Source organism: Hoplias malabaricus, chromosome 2 (genome assembly GCF_029633855.1).
Source record: "Hoplias malabaricus isolate fHopMal1 chromosome 2, fHopMal1.hap1, whole genome shotgun sequence".
Taxonomy (NCBI): Eukaryota; Metazoa; Chordata; class Actinopteri; order Characiformes; family Erythrinidae; genus Hoplias; species Hoplias malabaricus.
In genome coordinates, this window is record NC_089801.1 from 80,330,670 (window position 1) to 80,349,904 (window position 19,235).

The 19,235-nt window shown below is 39.9% G+C and overlaps 1 protein-coding gene across 1 annotated transcript; it reads right to left on the reverse strand.

Annotated features, from left to right (window-relative positions):
• Nucleotides 1–204: 204 nt before the first annotated feature.
• On the reverse strand, nt 205–16,620 carry LOC136678411 (uncharacterized). Its single transcript, XM_066656469.1, has 9 exons — nt 16,546–16,620; nt 9,732–9,813; nt 9,615–9,650; nt 9,226–9,528; nt 8,592–9,135; nt 7,423–7,669; nt 5,472–5,667; nt 4,461–4,583; nt 205–278 (listed from the first exon to the last, which is right to left on the reverse strand). The coding sequence occupies exons 1-9, from the start codon at nt 16,618–16,620 to the stop codon at nt 205–207; spliced, it is 1,680 nt and encodes a 559-aa protein (XP_066512566.1).
• Nucleotides 16,621–19,235: the final 2,615 nt, after the last annotated feature.

The window sequence follows — 19,235 nt, forward strand, 5'->3', positions numbered from 1 at the left end:
GGCCGGAGGCCACATGCCCGGCTATACAGGTAGCCCAACAATGTATGGTGCGGGATTTGGTGGGATTTTTAGAAATTTATTCAGAATGGCTATACCGTTGTTCAAGAAGGGTTTTAATATAGCCAAACCACATCTAAAAACAGCTGCTAAAAACATTGTAAGCGATGTTGTCAGTAACGGTCTGACGCGTATGATGGCACACAATCAAGATGGGTCAGGTATGTTGGTGATGGCTCGAAAATCTGTGAAACGACCCCCTGGTAAGAGGCGTGGCCGTCCTGCTAAGAAAACCAAGCTTGAGATGAAAAAACACATAGTGTCAAAAAGAAAGCGTAAGGGGAAGCAGACAACAACCTCGACCTGTAGGAAACCTGTTAAAACCATTTTCTGATCATGGCTCTACTTCATCGCATGTCTGAGGAGTGTATTAAATCAGAACTGGACTTGTTTACAGTACCTTTAACACAAACCGCTATTGAGAAAAACACTTATGTCGAAATTCCGCCGCTGTCAGCAATATCCGACACTGCCCCACTGGAGTTTTTCATAGCCGGCCATGGTGAAGATTATATGGATCTAAATAACACACTATTATACCTTCGTCTTAAAATCACAAAACCTGACGGAAGCGACATTGATGACGGAGCCGCTGTGGGGTTGATAAACTATCCTGGAGCTACAATATTTTCACAGGTCGACGTGTCCCTAGGAGACAGGCTGGTATCACAGAGTTCAAGTACCTACCCATACCATAGCATGATAGAATGTCTCGCCAACTATGGTTGGGACACCCTGGAAACTGTCTTCTCTGCAGGCCTCTTTTATCTGGACACTGCAGGGCATATGGATGAAACAAACCCCGCAAGGAACAATCGCGGTTTGGCAAAGAGGGCCGCATTTACAAACGCTAGTAATGTGGTAGAACTGCTGACCCCGATTCATAGCGACATATTTTTTCAGGAGAAATTGATGCTTAACGGTGTTGATATAAAAATTCGCATGACACGTAATAAGGATGATTTCTGTCTAATGCGGCATGACGCGTTAGCATACAAAGTGAATATTCTCTCTGCATCGTTATTTGTCAAAAAAGTATCTGTGTCACCAGCTGTAAGGTTGGGTCATGCCCAGACATTGTTGTCAACAACGGCTAAATACCCCATTGACAGAGTGTGTCTAAAAAATTTTTCCATACCTGCTGGAACACGTGTTTCTAACCAAGAAAATTTGTTCTTGGGGACTCTACCTAAGTCTATGATAATAGCCATGGTTGATAATGATGCATTCACAGGCGCCTATTATAAAAACCCCTTCGCGTTTAAACATTACAACTTGGAGTTTCTTGCGGTCTATTTAGACGGCCAACAATTTCCAGCCAAACCACACCAACCCGATTTCCACACTGGTTCCGCCGTGCGCGAATTCTTCCAGTTAGCGCTTGCATCTGGAAGACATCTGAAAAACCAGGCATTGCCAATTGATAGGCAGGATTTCCTACAGGGTTACACTCTGTATGCGTTTAACCTCACACCTGATGAAGAATGCGGTCAACACGTGTCTTTGGTCAAATCAGGCAATATTAGACTGGAGGTCCGTTTCAGACAGCCGCTCCCGCATACTGTAAATTTGGTTGTGTATGCTGTTTTTGACAGCATCATTGAAATCTCTAACCGAAGACAAGTTTTAGTGGATTATTACTAATGAATACGTTGGAGCTGTCTGCTGTAATGGACAAAGTGGCTGTTAACACACATTTTCTCGGTGTGTTAGCATGTGACCAATTACCAACAAATGGTATATGGAAATTACCTGTGACGGCTATTGTCAATACACACTCATCTGATCTTCCTGGCGAACACTGGCTTGCTATCTACATAAGTGAAGACCGTGTCGGGTGTTTTTTTGACAGTTTTGGAAATGCACCTACCTTTGACAAGTTCCCTAAAATTATTAGTGATTTCCTTAAAACAACATGCACGACTTTGAGGTATTCTACCAGACAAGTTCAAGATTTTACATCAACCACATGCGGTCAACATTGTGTGTTTTTTCTATACCACATGGTTAGACTGTGTAATTATGAAGAAGTGATGTCAAAATATGGTTTTAATTTAACTAAAAATGACAATATGGTTTCAACCTTTGTGAAACATTTGTATCCGTGTGTTTGTAAGAACAGGTCGTTTATTTGTATACAACATGTTCAAAAAGGAGAGATGTTTATTGTATAACCCTGTGTAGTGTAAAGCTGACGAATAAAAACACTGATTTTCAAAAAGATTTTCAACTCTGGTTCGTTTATTTACAAATATACATGTAACAATAATAAAACAACAAATGACAGTTTTTCAAACATTGTGAAAAATATTCAAAACAATCAAGTAAACAAAACAATCACACATCAGATAAAATAAAAATAAAATATATAACAGTTAGAAGTTTAACCAAACACTTCTGTCTAAAACGGGGGAGAGAAATCTGGGGTGTTCAACACTCTTAACAGACGATTGCAAAGTGTCTTTCACTGGTGTAGCATAATCAGCAGACTTTTTATTTTTTAACAAATTAATTTTTTGTCTGACAAACTTATTTGGTATGGTAGAAAGAGGTATGTTTAAAACAGCAAAAGCCTCTAGAAACTCGCTCCACCCCCGAGGTCTACGATCATCGCTAACACGGTGTGCGGTGGTGATGCTTTTCACCAAGTCCAGAATATGTGACCCTGGGATCGTACGTCCATTTAAGACAAATTCTCCTAATTCATTCCAGGAAGACACATCTTTTGATTTAGACATTGTATCTAAAACATACTGAACATTCTGTCTGCTTCGCGAAGATACATTTCTAAGAACATCATCGGTTATGGAATGTTTGTTACCAGTCTGATCGACAACATTTATTTCCTTATTAACAGTATCCGCAGGCGGCAATGACAATGTTAAAGTATTGGTCTCCATATCACCATGTTTAGCGATGGTTAAATATCTCTGTAACACGGATGTATAAAGTTTGGCCTTCTCGTGGGGGTCGAGATCCCTCCTGGCCAAAATATCTCTGATCGACACGTCCAAATCATTTTCTACAATTTGTCTGACAGCGCCCCGACTGTTATCACTCTTTAACTTATCCAACTGGTGCTGAGGTACCAAAAATAATTTTTCAGCGTACTCCATGTCTTCAGTTTATCTCCCTGCTATCAAGCTTGCTATAAATGGTAAAGCAACGCTTAACAATGGTAAAAGAAAGCCGCCTTTCTGATTAATTATTTTCTTTTTCCGTGAAACACCAACCTTTTTATTTGCGATAAATTTAATTTCAGACTTCTTCTTCTTTAACTCACGATATTGTGTTGATGTGAGAGGCACGGTGCCATTAAGAACATTAAGGGCAACCTGGCACAGAGTTAAGATAAGTTCATTAGACGCCGTTTGTAAAATAACACGTCTCTGTGCTGGTGTGGCTTTAAATAAAAGTTTAAGAAGCGGCAGGTTTCTATATAGTCTGTCCGACATACTGATCTATCTGCGTATTTTCGGAATGTAAACAACAGGCGTGTTTGAAAGCAGATCTGTTCTGAGACGAAAATTTTCAGGAGTCTTAGCTTTATAATCAATTAAAAGGTGACCGAAGGGCTTGCTAACAGCGTTTTGAAAACATTCCATGAAAAATTTGGTGTTGCCGGGGTACATCTGTCTACCTAATACACAAACCTGATTGTTGTCTCTAGGATTTTTAAATAATATGAGATAGTTTGTGTTCAAACTAATTGTCCTACTAGACTTTCCTTGAAAAAACAAATTTTGCATTAAGTAAATGGCACTTAAATTTCTGTGATGTACATACTGTGTAAACACCTTTTCCACTTCGGCATTATTGCTGGCATCTTTCATAACATCATCAATTATTAACAAATTATTTCTGTTAAGCGGTAAAAGTGTGTCGTCACATAGCGACGTTGGTATCCCTTGAACAAAAATAATATTTCTTATCTTTAACATTTCATCATAAAGGGGTTGCCAGCAGTCATAAATGTATACTATATTTTCTATTTTATTTGAAATCAACTCATCAGAACGCTCAATCAACTGTTTTACAAAAAAAGTTTTTCCGGAATTTGATGGTCCGCTTATTACACACGAAAATGGGTGTTGTAATCTAAAATCAAACCCGTCAACATCTATCACACCTCGACCGTCTTTAGTACCCATAAGGAAGTGTTGAAAAATCAGGCAACAGGACACGTTTGTTGTACACAACTTTAAACCGCTTCACTACTGATTTGTTTTTCAGCGTGAGGTTCTTTTTATTTCTCACAATGCCGTCAGCGCGAGCAAGTATGTGTCGGCTAGTATCGCGATTCGTCACATAATTATCAACAAGGTCAATAAGTGTGTCGAGTCTAATAACTTTTGAGTTTTCAGAATTTAGCGTAATGCCCTTTGCTTTCATGCATGTTTTACCGCCAGCTGTAAGATAACCGTACGTCTTAGGACCTCCCGAGCAGAACTCTGTAATGTAATCACCACCACCAATCTCGTCTGTCAAATCGCCTAAATAAGGTCCCAGAGGGGGTTCCCAATCACCTTCACGAGAAACAAAAATAACACTGTCAGTGTCGCTATACAACAACCTGTCTCCCAATTTATCCATTAGATTATACAATTCTAAACGAGCGTGAGCTGTTGTAAATGCGCCGAGGAATACATTAATATCGCGTGTTGGACAGCTGTCTCCAGCCGAATAGCACCACTGAATCAATGCTGCGGTGTCGGACACAAATGAAAAGTGTTTAACCTCATAGCCGTCACCAAAGATGTGTTGTGAAAACTGTTCAGGGTCCGTTAACACTTCAGACACGGGCAGGTTTTCCCTCATTGAAAAACGCCCCCACAAGCTGTTTAACAACAATTTGTTAATAGAACGACGCGCCTGGTTAAGGCATATCTTGTCAGGATTCAGTTGGATATTTTCCTTTTCAAAATAATCCCTGATGTATTCGGCCCTCTCTTCCTCTGTGACAGCATGTGCTGGATAACCACTGGCCTCCTGCTTGTACTGTAAAAACGTCTTTACATACTCGCAGAACAACGTCTCTGAACTGTCTGGGAAATGCCAAACTTCGTGGATTTTTGCAACTACATACCCTTTCTCAACAGCCTTCACTAGTTCAATACTGACCCATGACCCCGTTATAGATCTCTCTTCATCACTATGCATACACGAACGCAACTGGTTTTCGTGCCCGGCACATGTGCGGCACAGCGGGAACATTAACTTTCCATTACAACGATATGGTAAAACAGGGTGGAGGAGTTTTCTTGGCGGATATACTGTTGCCTTGACTAGACCATAGTAATCCTCAAGAGGTTGAAAGTCTTTGAAAAATATTTGGGGGTGCCCTACCGGGTATTTCTTCCGGGCCTGGCAGAATGGGTACAAGCTAGTGAAGTCCAAATATCTAATCTTCTCACCCTCCTTTGCTTTGTAATACAAATTATACGCATTTGTTCGACCACCAAAAAGTGCGTCTCTTGGTTTGAGCCTTTCAGGAGCTGTGTAATTAGAAATGAACGTGGCAACATCCAAATCATCCCTCTTAGCAGATGCCCACTGACATTCCCACATCACTTCAACTTCTAGACCATATGCACGAACAAGCGTCTCCACCTTGGTATCAAACCGCATTCGCAAATCTCCATACAAGACCTTTGACATAGGATGGCACTGGTTCGGGTTGTAACGACATTCATGACCATGATGCATGCAACCATTAAATTCTAAAGCTTTTCGCACACCATTTTTTTCATAATAACCATCCACATAATATGCGCCAAACTTCATTTCCCCGTGAGTTAAAGCGTGGTGCACATCAACATCTCTTACATGCTTAACATACTCAAGCCATTCAATAGAGACGTTAGAGAATGTCTTGTGCTGGTTAATGTATGCGTTGTTGTGTGTCAGCGCCAGCGTGTCTTTTGGTAGAAAATGTGTTTTGTATACTGCCATACAACATGATGCTAATGTCGTATAATTAAACGGGTCTAGCTTTGTGCACTGAATGAATTCTTCGCGATACTTGATACATGCTTCGCGCAGTAAAACAACGTCGTTCCTGCCGTAAACATACAACTCCTTTTGGAAGTCAAAAACACCGTTTGAGACTGTGCTGTACCATTCGTCAAACTCTTTTTTGTCTTTGTCGTTCATAGTGTCATAACCATAAAAACCCTTTTCAGGGTATGGCCCCACATAGTTCTCATTTTGTTTTAAATTGAATTTGTGTGGGAAATGTCCTTTCTCGGAGCATGTTAGATTTAAGGCTGATGTTGTTTTAGCCAAACGCATTGGAATGAATGAATATGAGTCTATGTAACGTTGTTTGTATGTTTCATCATACATGGAGATCAGTCTACACCCCATCATGATGATTTTGACAGCGACACCCACACTAGAAAAATATTCCAATAATAGAAAATTGTCAAAACCGGCCGCATTGTGTGCTAACCATGTGTACCCTTGATATTTGAGCTGTCTAAACTTTCTCATAAGCCTTTCTATGCAGTCAGACCCTTCTGCAGTGAATTCTGTACCATCATATGTAATAGCGCAGACAAAATTAGCTTCATGCTTTCCATTTTCAAAGCGTGTCTCAAAGTCGAAAAAGATGTAGGAATTACTGGGTTCTTTTATTTTGATCGGCTGTATGTAACATTCATGTGTGGTGTCCGATATTAAATCTTCACCACAATGAACACAACGACCCGACATACACTTGTGGGGTTTTGGTTTTATTAAACTTACGTGATAACGATGGCCACATTTTTTGCAATACTTAGTTAGATTGCATGAGGATGCTATCACCCCTGTAATAGACTGTTGTTTTTGTTTCTTATGCTGCTCATAGCAATAGACAGACTTGCAGTAACGCGAACAGTCATCACAATATTTCACACGCCTGGGGTGTTTGTGACACATCGCATCTTGACACACATCGCAACTATATTTACAGCTATGATCTCTGGCGTTAGTGTAGCCCGTATAACAAAACGTGCAAACATGCGGCACCCCCATGAACGCTTTCAAATTTTTTACCAAATAATAATGACCGTCATGGAGGTACAGAAACGCAGTCTTGGTATGTGGTTTGTCTTTGGTTTGGTACTTTTCTAATTTACCCGAACGACTCTTGTGGAACACAACTATTTTAATACCATACTTATATTCAAAACGACCAATATCATTAAAACCTACTCTATGGTCACATGTGTAGCCAATGTTTATCTGTATCTGTTCGGCTATAGGTTCTAACGTGTTATGTGGTACATGCGGATTCAGAAAAAGAGCAATGCAGATTGCAAAACACAGATTGTTTGAGATGTTTGTTGGGCAGAAAAGATTCAGTCTGTTCCTTTTGATCACCTGATCGTGTGCTAGGTCACGCACCTTACGACGAACACCACCATTTTTACCCACGACTATCGAGACAGTCAGCGCCAAACTCTCATCCGTTTTAATACTGTTGTTGCTCTGCATAACCCTTTCAATAGCGTCTGAAAATCTGTCTACACTGTAACCATCCCTTGAAGACAACACCGTGTTTACATCAGATGTTAAACTACTACCTCTTAGGGTGATGTCGACAACACCGCCATCACCAGCCAAGACCCTGGAGAATGACACAATTTCTGACAACACATCGTGTATATAGGACGTGTATGAAGCTATGTCTGTGGATGGCGCGTCATGTAAATTCAGCATCCGGTGAAGCACAACGCTGTTAAACCGATTCCTAGACACTATGGTATAATCGTCTACAACACCACCATTTCTCACCAATTCTGCTATATTACCGTCAGATAAACCAAAGTTAGGAGCTGTTGGGTCAAATGCTGAATGTCTAGGTGTTGTCACAGCGCTACCTGTTTGTTCATTGTTTATGTGTTGTGTATTATTTTGAATATCATTTTCTAGGTCTGCTATAGCCATGTCGCATTCTTCGATAAGACAGTGTAGTTTTTCACATGGAGACAACCGCCCCCAAGCATCATATGTTGCGTCATCACATGCAAAATCTGTTGATTGTTCGCCACTACTATCATATCTACAACGCTTAACCGGTTGTGTATGTGATGTTTGACTAGTGTTTGTCAACCATTCGTCCAGTGTAATTTGTGATAAGCCATGTGCGTTACTGTTATCGCTGTCTTGTATGTCTACGTCTTGTTGGTTGCTAAGCGATTCAATACCCATATCATATTCGTCCATAAGACAAAGCATTTTTTCACTCGGAGACAACTGTTTCCACGCTTCATATACTGGGTCATCACGCGCAAAATCTGTAGATGCCATGACTGTTTAGACCTATTTGGTTTTCGATACACAAATTGTTGGTTTTTAAATGTCAATGGTTTAAAATAATGCTATTACTTTTGAATGTACGTTAATGATTTGATTTATTTAACACATACTTGAAAAAAAAAAACACAGTATATTATTAACACAATAATAATAATAATAACAATTATAATATTAACTATTATTATCTACAAGACGGCCCTGCAACAGGGATCCGTGTTGATTTTTTTAACTGCAAAAGTCTGTTTAATTTATACAACAATTCTAACGCTGTTTCACTGTGCGCAACCTGTTTCTTACACAAACCATGAATATCCTTAACTAAATTGGCATTAGCTGTTTGTTCTTTACACAAGGCTTCAATACGTTCAACCTGTTTCTGAATAATATTGTCACGCCTGCGGTTTAAAGCAGCCTGCCTACGCTGTTCAATAGAGATTTTAGCGATCTCCTGTGACATCTGTCTCATCAACGTTATTAGCTCAACAGGGTTGTTAGCACAATTACAACCCCCCACCTGGTTTTGTTGTTGTTGTTGTTGTTGTTGTTGTTGTTGTTCGTGATCTTGACTGGATTTTATTTCATCCGTAACAGAGTCCCCAGGTTCGATCAGAGCATCATTTAACACATCATTCGGCACAACAGCAGCACCGTTGTCCTCCTTTACTGTAAAGCTGTTATCATTCCATGTTTTAAATAACTCATCAGACCATCCAGCGGCGCACAGACCAGGATCAACACAGTCCTCATACACCGACAGATCGAAAATGTCCAAATCTATGAACAGATCAAATAATGAAACACTCGTTAACACACAAACCTCATGTTATAAATAATACAAATAATATTTAATTGTGTTTTTATTACCGTTTGTTTTGTGGATATCGTCCAATCTAAGACGTTTACCACTACTTGAGCGCGATGTTTGAGCACCACCAGATCCAAAACTACCACGTTTTCCTTGTGGAACAGGCACCCTGATGTCCCTTGGGACGCTTTGATTGGATCGGGTAGGACTGCTTGTTAAACACGGCGTAAATGTTTGCGGCGCTTGGTCGTTGTTGGCGTACGTAGCATCCAATGGTTCAACAACGGCAGAGGTGCCGGGAACAACTTCAAACCCTGGCGGTGTTAAGAGATTTGTTTCTTCAACCAAACGTGTCAACCCTACTACAGAGAACATATAAATTACACACTATTGCGACACACAATCAAAATATAACACCATGAGTTATAAGATGTATCAGACAACCTACCAAGAGGATTTAAATACCCCGTAGCATCCACAGTTTCTGAAGAAATGAAAAAATAATCTCATGAATAACAACTAAAATCAAAAAAGACACATAAAATAATAAAGAGCAGAGTCATACCTTCACAAAGTTGTGATAAACCTTCAATGCTCCTAATGGCACGGATGGTTTCTAACTCAGATGTACCTAGACAAGATAAACCCTGTTAAGTGGGTGAGAAAATATTATATCACCGAAATTCTGACAAAAAATTAGGTAGAAATCTGTAGTTTAAACACTTACCGAAAATGTAGGACTCCATTGCGACTTCCAAATAGTGTCGGTATAGGCTTTGTCACAAACACAGGATTCAAGTTAACTATATATATACATGGGGGGCTGTGGGTGTGTCAGGGGTGTGGTGTGGGTGTGAGGGGAAACCCATATAAGGGCATCCTGTACTGACCTGTCAGTCATAAGCCCGAGAATCAAACTGGTTAATTTTAACACCCCTAAAACATTCGCGAGGGCTGCTACCAAATGCTTTACCACGCCGTTTCTTCCTTGGCGCAAAAGCAACGTTGGTTTCAGAACTAATAGTTGGTGTAACAGTAGATTCTCTTAAAAGAGACTGATTTACACACACTGTAGACATTTTAAAAAGCGTTTAGCCATAGAAATCCACCAGGGTCATTTTAAATAACACATGCAAGCACAACACACCCCCAATATGTTGGGGGGTGAGGGTGTCAGGGGTGGGGTGTAGGTGTGAGGGGAAGCCCATATAAGGGCATCCTGTACTGACCTGTCACCTGGGTCATAAATCAGGGGTCATAAATCAAGGGGTCATAAATCATTCACAGAGGTGTTTGACAGAAGGTGTAGGATATATACTACTCTCGGGGGACGCTGTGCTGGACTCCGAGGAGGACAGCGTGGTATCAGACTGTTCAGGGCTGTCTGAACTACCTGTCAGCATGTCCTGTAGGCCGGGCTCTTCAACCCAGGCCGGTCCGTCTGAGGCCTCGTCTGGAATAACTGACCCCCCAGTGGATGTTTATTCTCTCACAAAGATTAACTGGTTTTTAACAGTCACAAAAGGTAAAAGGAATGTGAGCTTAAAAAACTACTTCTCAGACACAGTTTATAAGATCTGTTTATATTACAGTTTATAAGATCTGTGCAGTACGCCTCTAAACATGAGAACTATATGTCACTGTCCCCTAAGAGGCGGTTCAGACTATTGTCTGACTAAGTCTGACTATTCCTGGTGAGTAGGTCTCTATGGCACATCTGTGTCTCTGATGCCTACTGCTTTAAGTGAGGAGCTTTTCCTTGTGAACACTGAGGAGAATTTTGAAGACGACTGGATTAATGGCTATGGAGAGTGTGTACAGTGCACGTAGCACGGATTGTACAGACTGTTTGTGTGTTTGGAGCACTGCTGGACTCGGGAGGTAGGTGCTGATGGGCTACAGCTGCCAGGGTGAGTACTGTCCGGGAAGTGGAGACAGGCCGGCGCTGTTGTTCTCAGCCTCCTTATTAACTGCTCGCGGCTCACATTTGACTGTCCCCTTTGGATTTTTAACACAGACTATGACAGACTCGTCTGAGGAATCTCCACTAGACTCGCATTTGTTGGTAAAACTGAGTGGGTATTCAGGCTCTTTGAGCTGGATGAGAGACTGGAATGTTCTGAATCTGAAGGACAATATATGTGTTTGTTTCAGTTTGTTTTGAACATGTGGTGTGAAGCTCAGCTTCCCCTAAAATGTAAAAAAATAAGTGATCAAATATATACTGTTGTGTGTACATGTCAGTGAATAAATATGCACTACAACGCACTCAACTTTTGTTCAGAATCAGCTTCTTATCACTGGTAAAGACGCGGCTTTCCCGCAGTTTCACAGTGCTTTAAACAGTGTGGAGTTCAATAGCGAAGCAGCGAAGTGCAGCGAAATGAGACGAGTCATTGGATAAATGCTGGGCTTTGTCCCGCCCATCGGACGCTCAGCGTCTCTGGGGGTCTATGGGGAAGTGGGCTGGCCTCGGCTGGCCCGGACGCTCAGCTTCTGCATGATGATTGGATGATCTGTCTGAGGCTGAATCCCTTTTTGATTGACAGCGAAATGAGCGAATCAGCGATCCTTTGGTGTAAAGATCCGTGGGAGCACAGGCGGACACACTTCACATGGGCCAAGGCCGTTTAAGCAGCCTAGCTCTGCTGGCCATTGAGAGGACATTAGTCAAGTCCCTGGAAAAGACGCCTTGTTGGTACGACAGGGTCACAGATCATTTTCTTGAAAAGGAACGGAGGGTAGAATTTACGTATAAATAAACCTACACATTTTATGATGTAGACTGAAATTGAGCTTCCCCTCCTTGAAAGACCAGCACTGCTTCCTCTTCTGTTCAGGAGTGGCGTAGCTGTAATGGAGCTGTCAGGCACCAGTTAATCATACAATTATTTATCATTTCTTATCACTTCTAAATGTATATGTGTGGACCATCATGCCCTGTTCTGCTGTTGGTTGCACTGAATATGGATAAAACAAATAGACATGAAATCATAGCAACGATTAAATAGAAGCATTAATTAAAAAAAGTTAAAAAAAATTAAAAAAAAAGAAAAAGAAAAAAGATGATACTTGAATCTAGTGTTTTCCACCATCCAAAGTGAAGAAGAGCACAAATGAAAAGGCTTGGAATACACAATAAACCTCAGCAAAACCATGAAACATTACTGCAGCTATGGAGTTCACGCTGCAGCTATGGAGTTCTAAATTGTTTGATTATTTTCTTATTAAACAAGTGTATTGATGGTTTAATGCAAAGACTAAGATATTTGAGCAGTTAAATCATTGCCCCTAACAATTATACTTCCCTTATCCAACCTCTTTCTGTGGCAGTGATTTGTTCTGCTCAGTTACAATAACCCAGCTCTGTGAACACACTTCATCTGTTTATAACACAGTTCATTTTAAAGAGGTGAAAGTCACCAAATGCCCAACAATAATGAGATGCTGTTAGTGACTGTTCCAGAATCAAGGGTGAGTTGTGTGTCTTGTTTTTAAAACGCTCTAATGATACAGATTTAATTATGTCAAGAGTTTTTAATGCAGCAATGAAGTTTAACACTTTATACAAAGAAATAACAAATAGCGCATTGTTTACATACTGCCGCGTGACGAAGGGAGGTCAGGTGCCGGAGCAACTCACACTTCCTGAAAACTACAGAGAAATGACAGAAATCATGTTATCTGTTGTGCACATACTAGCCCCCACCCCCACCACCCAACATTAATGTGAACACTATCCCGCGGGTTAAAGAGAGAACCCTGTGTTTGTAGCTGCTCTCGGTGGTTTACTCTCAGCTTTAGTCGTGTTTTTGATCCAGACACGATGGCGTTCAGTGAACTACAGCTGTTTGTGTGAAGTTTGGTTCTGTGTTTATTGTGTTGCTGAAGTCAAATATAGACCACATCTGAGTGTGTATTAACTCTACAGGAGAGTTATTTACTTTAGAGTCATTTTTAACACCGTTTACGGTTCTATTGAACTGCTTTCGGTTTCAAAACTACACCCTTCTTCTTTCTACTGCTGCAGCCAATCAGATGCTCGATTTATCATTTTTTTTAAGTCAATCGCCAACAGGAGCTGTCACGTCAACCAATCATCTGCTTAGTTTCTCTAGAAGAAGGCGTGTTTTTCGCTGCTATTGGTTTAAAGCAGATCAACTGAAAACCCAGAAGTGAACAGCAACGAAACAGAATCGGGGCGCTTTCTGTCAAAAGACAAAGGGGAAAAACGGCTAAAATACTGCGTTAAAACTATGTTTTCCTCGGGTACAATTTGAGCTTAATGTTATTGTTCCAAAACTGTACATGAATCCAAAAAGGGGGGAAATCACCGTAAATATCTTCAGACTCTTACAGGGGTTTAGTCTGTGAACCTTCTCTAGATAGAGTTTATTGTTCTAAATGTAGACTTTAACATTTTTAAAGATTTCTCTGGGAGCTTGGGTATTTCATTTCTCTTTTCCTTTAACTTATATACTGTGTTGCATATTTTAGATTTAAAAAATAAAAACACACATAGAACAGATAAAACAGTTTAGATCTGTTTATTTTTTTATTTGAAATTCATTTCCATAACCATACGAAGCCAAGTACAAAGTGTGTCATCAGTTACATTCAATTTAGATAGATAGATAAATAGATAGATACTTTATTGATCCCCAGGGGAAATTCAAGGTCTCAGTAGCTTACAGACATCACATACAACAATCACTAAACAGCAATGGACTAATAAAGTTAAAAAAACAAAACAAAAAAAACCTAAAACAAATATCAAAATATCAGAATCAAATATCCAAGAAGTTGACATAGTGTGCTTAAGAATAATCAATCAATCATCAGAATAATCAAACATAGCCTGGCAAGAATCTGTGATACTGTGAGCAGCTGAGGATGATCTCTTGAGTGCAGCATATGGTTTAAAAGTTGAAAAAGTGTGGATAGTGCAAAGCGTATGGAATGTGCAATATAAGTACAGTGCAATATCAGTGCAGTTTCAGAATTAGAAATAAATATATTAAATAAAATAGTGCAAGGCAAGGCAATTCAGTGCAATGTACCTGTAATTAAGTAGAAACCTACTATTGTAGCTGTCAGATTAAGGTACACATGAGGTTTATGTGGTTCTGTAAGTTTTAACTTAGATGAGGGGAAAAATAGCATATCAGTTCTCTTTAGTCTCTCACACAGTAACTGTCTTGTTGTGTTGTGTGATACTGTAGTAAACATAAATATATTTTAACATTTAAACAACTGTGATTCCCACAGCATTACGTCTGCATTATTCCAAAGTGCACACTAGCGTACTACAAAGGGTATAAAAATGGTAACGCTACATTGTCAGAAGGGCACTCTGTAGAAGGTCAAGTTCAGTCAGTTGTGGTTTGGGACACAGCATTAATCAGACGCACCAGTGAGTAGAGCCTTTAAAGATGGAACCAAAAATACAAATAAAATGCAGGTAAATAAACAGTTTTAAAAACAAAGGTCTTTAATGAGCTCGATAAATTGTGATACGACACCACACCTTACTAATCAAATGTACACAAGGTTTACAAAACATGAACTTTAAAACACATTTTAAAACACAGTTTAAACATTACATTACAGTAATTACTTCATATGAGCGATGTATGAGATAGTAGATGAAACAGGAGCTCTGTCTGTGTGTCACAAACTCACTGTGTATGTGTTAATGTCACAGGCTGTGTCAGTGCCCTAGTCATTAAGTAATTTGTTGTTTTGTGGTTCTGACATTTCTGCATTAGTCTGAACACACACTGCACTATTTTCAGTGCATTCAAACAATCCACAGCACACCTCCATCAGCAGCGTACAACCAGTGTAACAGAGCAGACAGTGGATTTCACAGCCCTGCTAAAATTATATGTAGCGGCCTCATTGAATAAACACTTTGGGTGCGTCAAAATTGCACACTTCATTGTAATAAAGCTAGTTTTTGAATGCATAGTATGAAGTATCGTTTTACGTGTCAAAGCTGAGTTTACTAAGTATCTATAATGTGTAATTATCTCTGTCCTAAACAGCACGCTACTTTTCACATAGTGCACATAGACAGCGTACAAAATGTTAGACAGAGAGATGTGAACCTAATGTTAATATACATACAGTGCACTATTTTAGTGCAGAAAATATTATTTTATGACGTGTGTTGTGCACTACAGAGTTTACAGGGAGTTGTGATTCTGCTTATGAAAAAATGTCAGACTGTGATGCAACAGCAGCTTGGTATGATGTGCGTTGTTAAAGCAACAGTTTGTCACTCCCTGTTAATAAGAAACTGTAATATTTCAGTATTTTGTGCATTAGCTGCTGAGCTCGTACTTCTAACATGAGCACATAGGATGTGCTGTATAGTGTTCTTGTGATTTACACAATTGATTTATAATGTTTAAGGTTCTCAGAGCTCTTACTATAAACATTTGTGCTGAGTTTAGAATTATTCAGTCACTTTACTGCTCACAAACTGATCTACAGGGGACGCTATTCATTGCTTTACATCAGTGAAACTGTGTCCTTATTAAACCCTTGGTGTTCTCACCATTGTAGCCCCCCTAATTATTGTTTATTATTTATATGGGTTTTTCTGTCTCTCTCTCTCTCTCTCTCTCTCTCTCTCTGGTTTATTAAACTGTCCTAGGGCTGGACAATCATTTTATGTCAATATATATCGCAATATTAAATGTTTCAATAACAACAATATAGATAGATAGATCTTTATTGTCACATACAAAGTTATACAAGTACAACATTGCAGCGAAATTAGCTTCCGTCTGTACACTCACATAAACAGGGGCGACCGCAGCAGGTTACCCGCGCCATTGTACAGTTAAAAGAATAAGCTATATTAACATCGGGGAAGTGGTGGTAAAAAAAATGAAGGTCCCAGACTGTGCCTAAGAAGCACAGTGTGTGATCTTGAAAAAAAAAACAACACCTTTAGCACACAAAGCAATACACACAAATAGTTTCAGTGACGTAGACAAAAAGCAGTAGGAGGCGTGTTCAAGGGGGAAGGGGGGGCAGGTTCAGTTCGTGAAAATGTCCAGATGTAGTGGTGGTCACGTGTCCTTGAGCCCCAGCTCAGACAGGGGAGGTGCAACAGGTCTCCATGACGACCATTCCTTCTGGAGGAGTTGAAACTATCAGCAGCCAAGGCCACTGATAGCTGGGGCAGCCAAAACAGATAAAGTTCAGCTTGTTAGAATCAGAGATGTGAGCTGAATTTTGAGCTAATAGTCCCTCTGATTCTGATAAACCAGGGCACCACCTAATCCAATCAGCAGAAAGCCCACGATCATAAATCCAAATAGGTATACATCTTCGATGTCCTCAATGGAGAGAGGCGCCAGACATACCATGCGCCACCTCTCCCATCCATCCATGGCATATCCAGCCAGCGTCATTCCATCAGGACAGGAGGGCTCCCCCATGCCCAAACGTCTACTTGAGAATACGGTGTCAATAGCGTTGAGAGACCAGCTGATCAATTCCATTTCTGATTTGTAATTCGAAGAGCGGCGTTAGAGAGACCGGGGGTAGACAGGACAAGACCAGAGAAGCGAGCAGGAGAGATAAGGAGCGGAGAGGGAGAAAATGCGGCCGCCTCCCACAAGAGCAAGAGAGAGAAAGCATTAGTGGTGTCAGTGTAAACACACGACTAATCTGAAATGGTTTTAAACATTTAATTTAAAATAAATTAATGACTGTATCAAATTTGACCATGACTTAATTGACTATTAGCTCAGACAAAATTAAACAAAGGGTCTGGACCTGACCTGATCCGGCCAGAGATGCTTAAATACAGCAATGCGAAGCTTCAGATGAATTTTAAATACTGGTGAATTCCCTGAAATCTGGAATTAAGGCATAATCACTGCCATCTTCAAAAATGAAGATAAATATTGATCCAGCAAACTAAAGGTCTTCTGTAACAAAATCAATCACAGGATTCTAAATTTTATATAAGTTCCAGATAATCAATAAATCACAAATTAGAGTCTTATCAAAACATAGAACATCAGATCAGATCATCTACACACCCTCCAAACCCTGATAAAAAATCAAGTCCATGACAGATTTTGTGGGATTTTAAAAAGGCTTTTGACACAAAAATGTTTTAAATTAATCCAGAGTGGTGTCGAGAGTCGAGTACAGCATCATAAAATCAGTGCACAGTAACACACAATGCTGTGTAAAAGTTGACACAAAAAGAACAGAATGTTTTAAAGAAAGTAAAAGGTAAAGCAAGGCTCCAACCTTATTTAATAAATGAATTGACCAACTACAGGATTCAGCTGCTCCTGGACCTGCTCTAGACGACCAAGAAATCAAATGCTTACTTTACGCAGATGATTTCATGATCTTAGCACCAACAGCAGATGCACTCCAATAGAATCTGTCCATCCTAGAGAGTTACTGTAAAGATTAGGCCCTTAAAGTGAATATGGATAAAACAAATGTTATTACTTCACAGAATAAACCTAGATTATAGGGGAATAAACACCTGTTCTTTCTTGGTGATATTTAAATTTCTCACATCAGCAACTACACGTATTGGGTGAGCTGTTAACCTCAACGGGAAATGTCAAATCAGCAATCATATCCCTGACAGAGAAATCTCATGTGGCTTATTGCGCAATCAGAAAAACCTGCTTCCACTGCCGATCTGGAGAGATAGAAACTGAGGGTCACTTCCTCCTCTCATGCACAAATACAGCAACATCAGAGACTCCTTACTGCCTCCTAAAGTCACCCACACAATCCCCCCATTCTTTGGAGGAGGAGAGTGTGTTGGTCTTCAGCAGCAGTATTTACTTGTTCTGTTGCTGTTACCTATTGCAAGCTTTGATTCAGAGAAGAGCCTGAGTATAACCTCAAACCAAACCAACTGTGGGAATTAGGCCAAATCAAAGTCCCATTCTTAATCCAGAGACACTGTAGCAATTAAAATATCATATTTACTTTAAACCAGTGGTTCTCAAACTGTCAGCCCATGTGGAGGTCATATTCTGTACCTCGTGTTCCTGTCTTCTTCAGGTGCTTTAGCAGACCTCGAGTCACGGTGATCAGACTCCAGAGTGAAGAGGAATATAACGGGTTCTACACAAAACTACACACTTAAAAATAATGTTTTTCAAAGGTTTTTTTGTAATGAAAACATTTCTGTATAGAGCCCTGAACACTTGAAGGACCTTCTGCTTGATTATAAGGTGTGAATTGTGAATGGGTTCTTCAGACTGATGAAGAATGTGCTATAGATGATTCTATATGGCACCTTTTAGAAAAGGGTTCTATACGGCAATGAAAAGGGTTCCTCTATTGTTACGCTCTGTGTGTGTCTGTGAACCACATTTTTTTTCTGGTCAAACAGCTATTAAGTAAAGTTAATTTATTTTGGTGACACCTGGCGTTGAGCGAGGTGAACTCAGGCTCATGTGCAGCTGCTCAAGAGCATAACGCTTTCTTTTAAACGTTTCTATGACATATTTAAGCAGAATGTAAAAATGAAATGTGGGCAAAACCACGTTCCTAACTTCACTCATCAAAAGAGACGTCTTTAAATATTAAGACACAGTTTGTGTGTAACTTAGATAATATAATGCACCTTATTTTCAAATTAACTTCTTTTATTTTCTACTCTTTTATGACCACTAACTATATCACTTACAACTTATACTATGTCCAAAGTTTTGCAGACACCCCTTTCAATGACTGGGTTTAGCTGCATTATTGCTGCACAGTTCAGTTGTTCCCATTCACTCTGTATAGGCCAAACCTCCACAGAAAAGCAGGAAATGAAAAGGGATGTTCTGGAGCAGCTGCACATGAGCCTGTGCGCACCACACTTAAAGCAAAGCATCAGCAAGTGGAGTACAAAGGCTCGTTGCACTGGAGTGTGCAGCAGTGGATCTGAATTATGGGAATTTCCAAGTAGTGAAGGTTACTTTATTTTGCCTTAAAATATTAGACAAATGTATTAAACATAGTCATCAACTTTAGGATGTTTCAGACTCAGCCTTAGACTCTGTAGAGAAGAGCTTTCTTT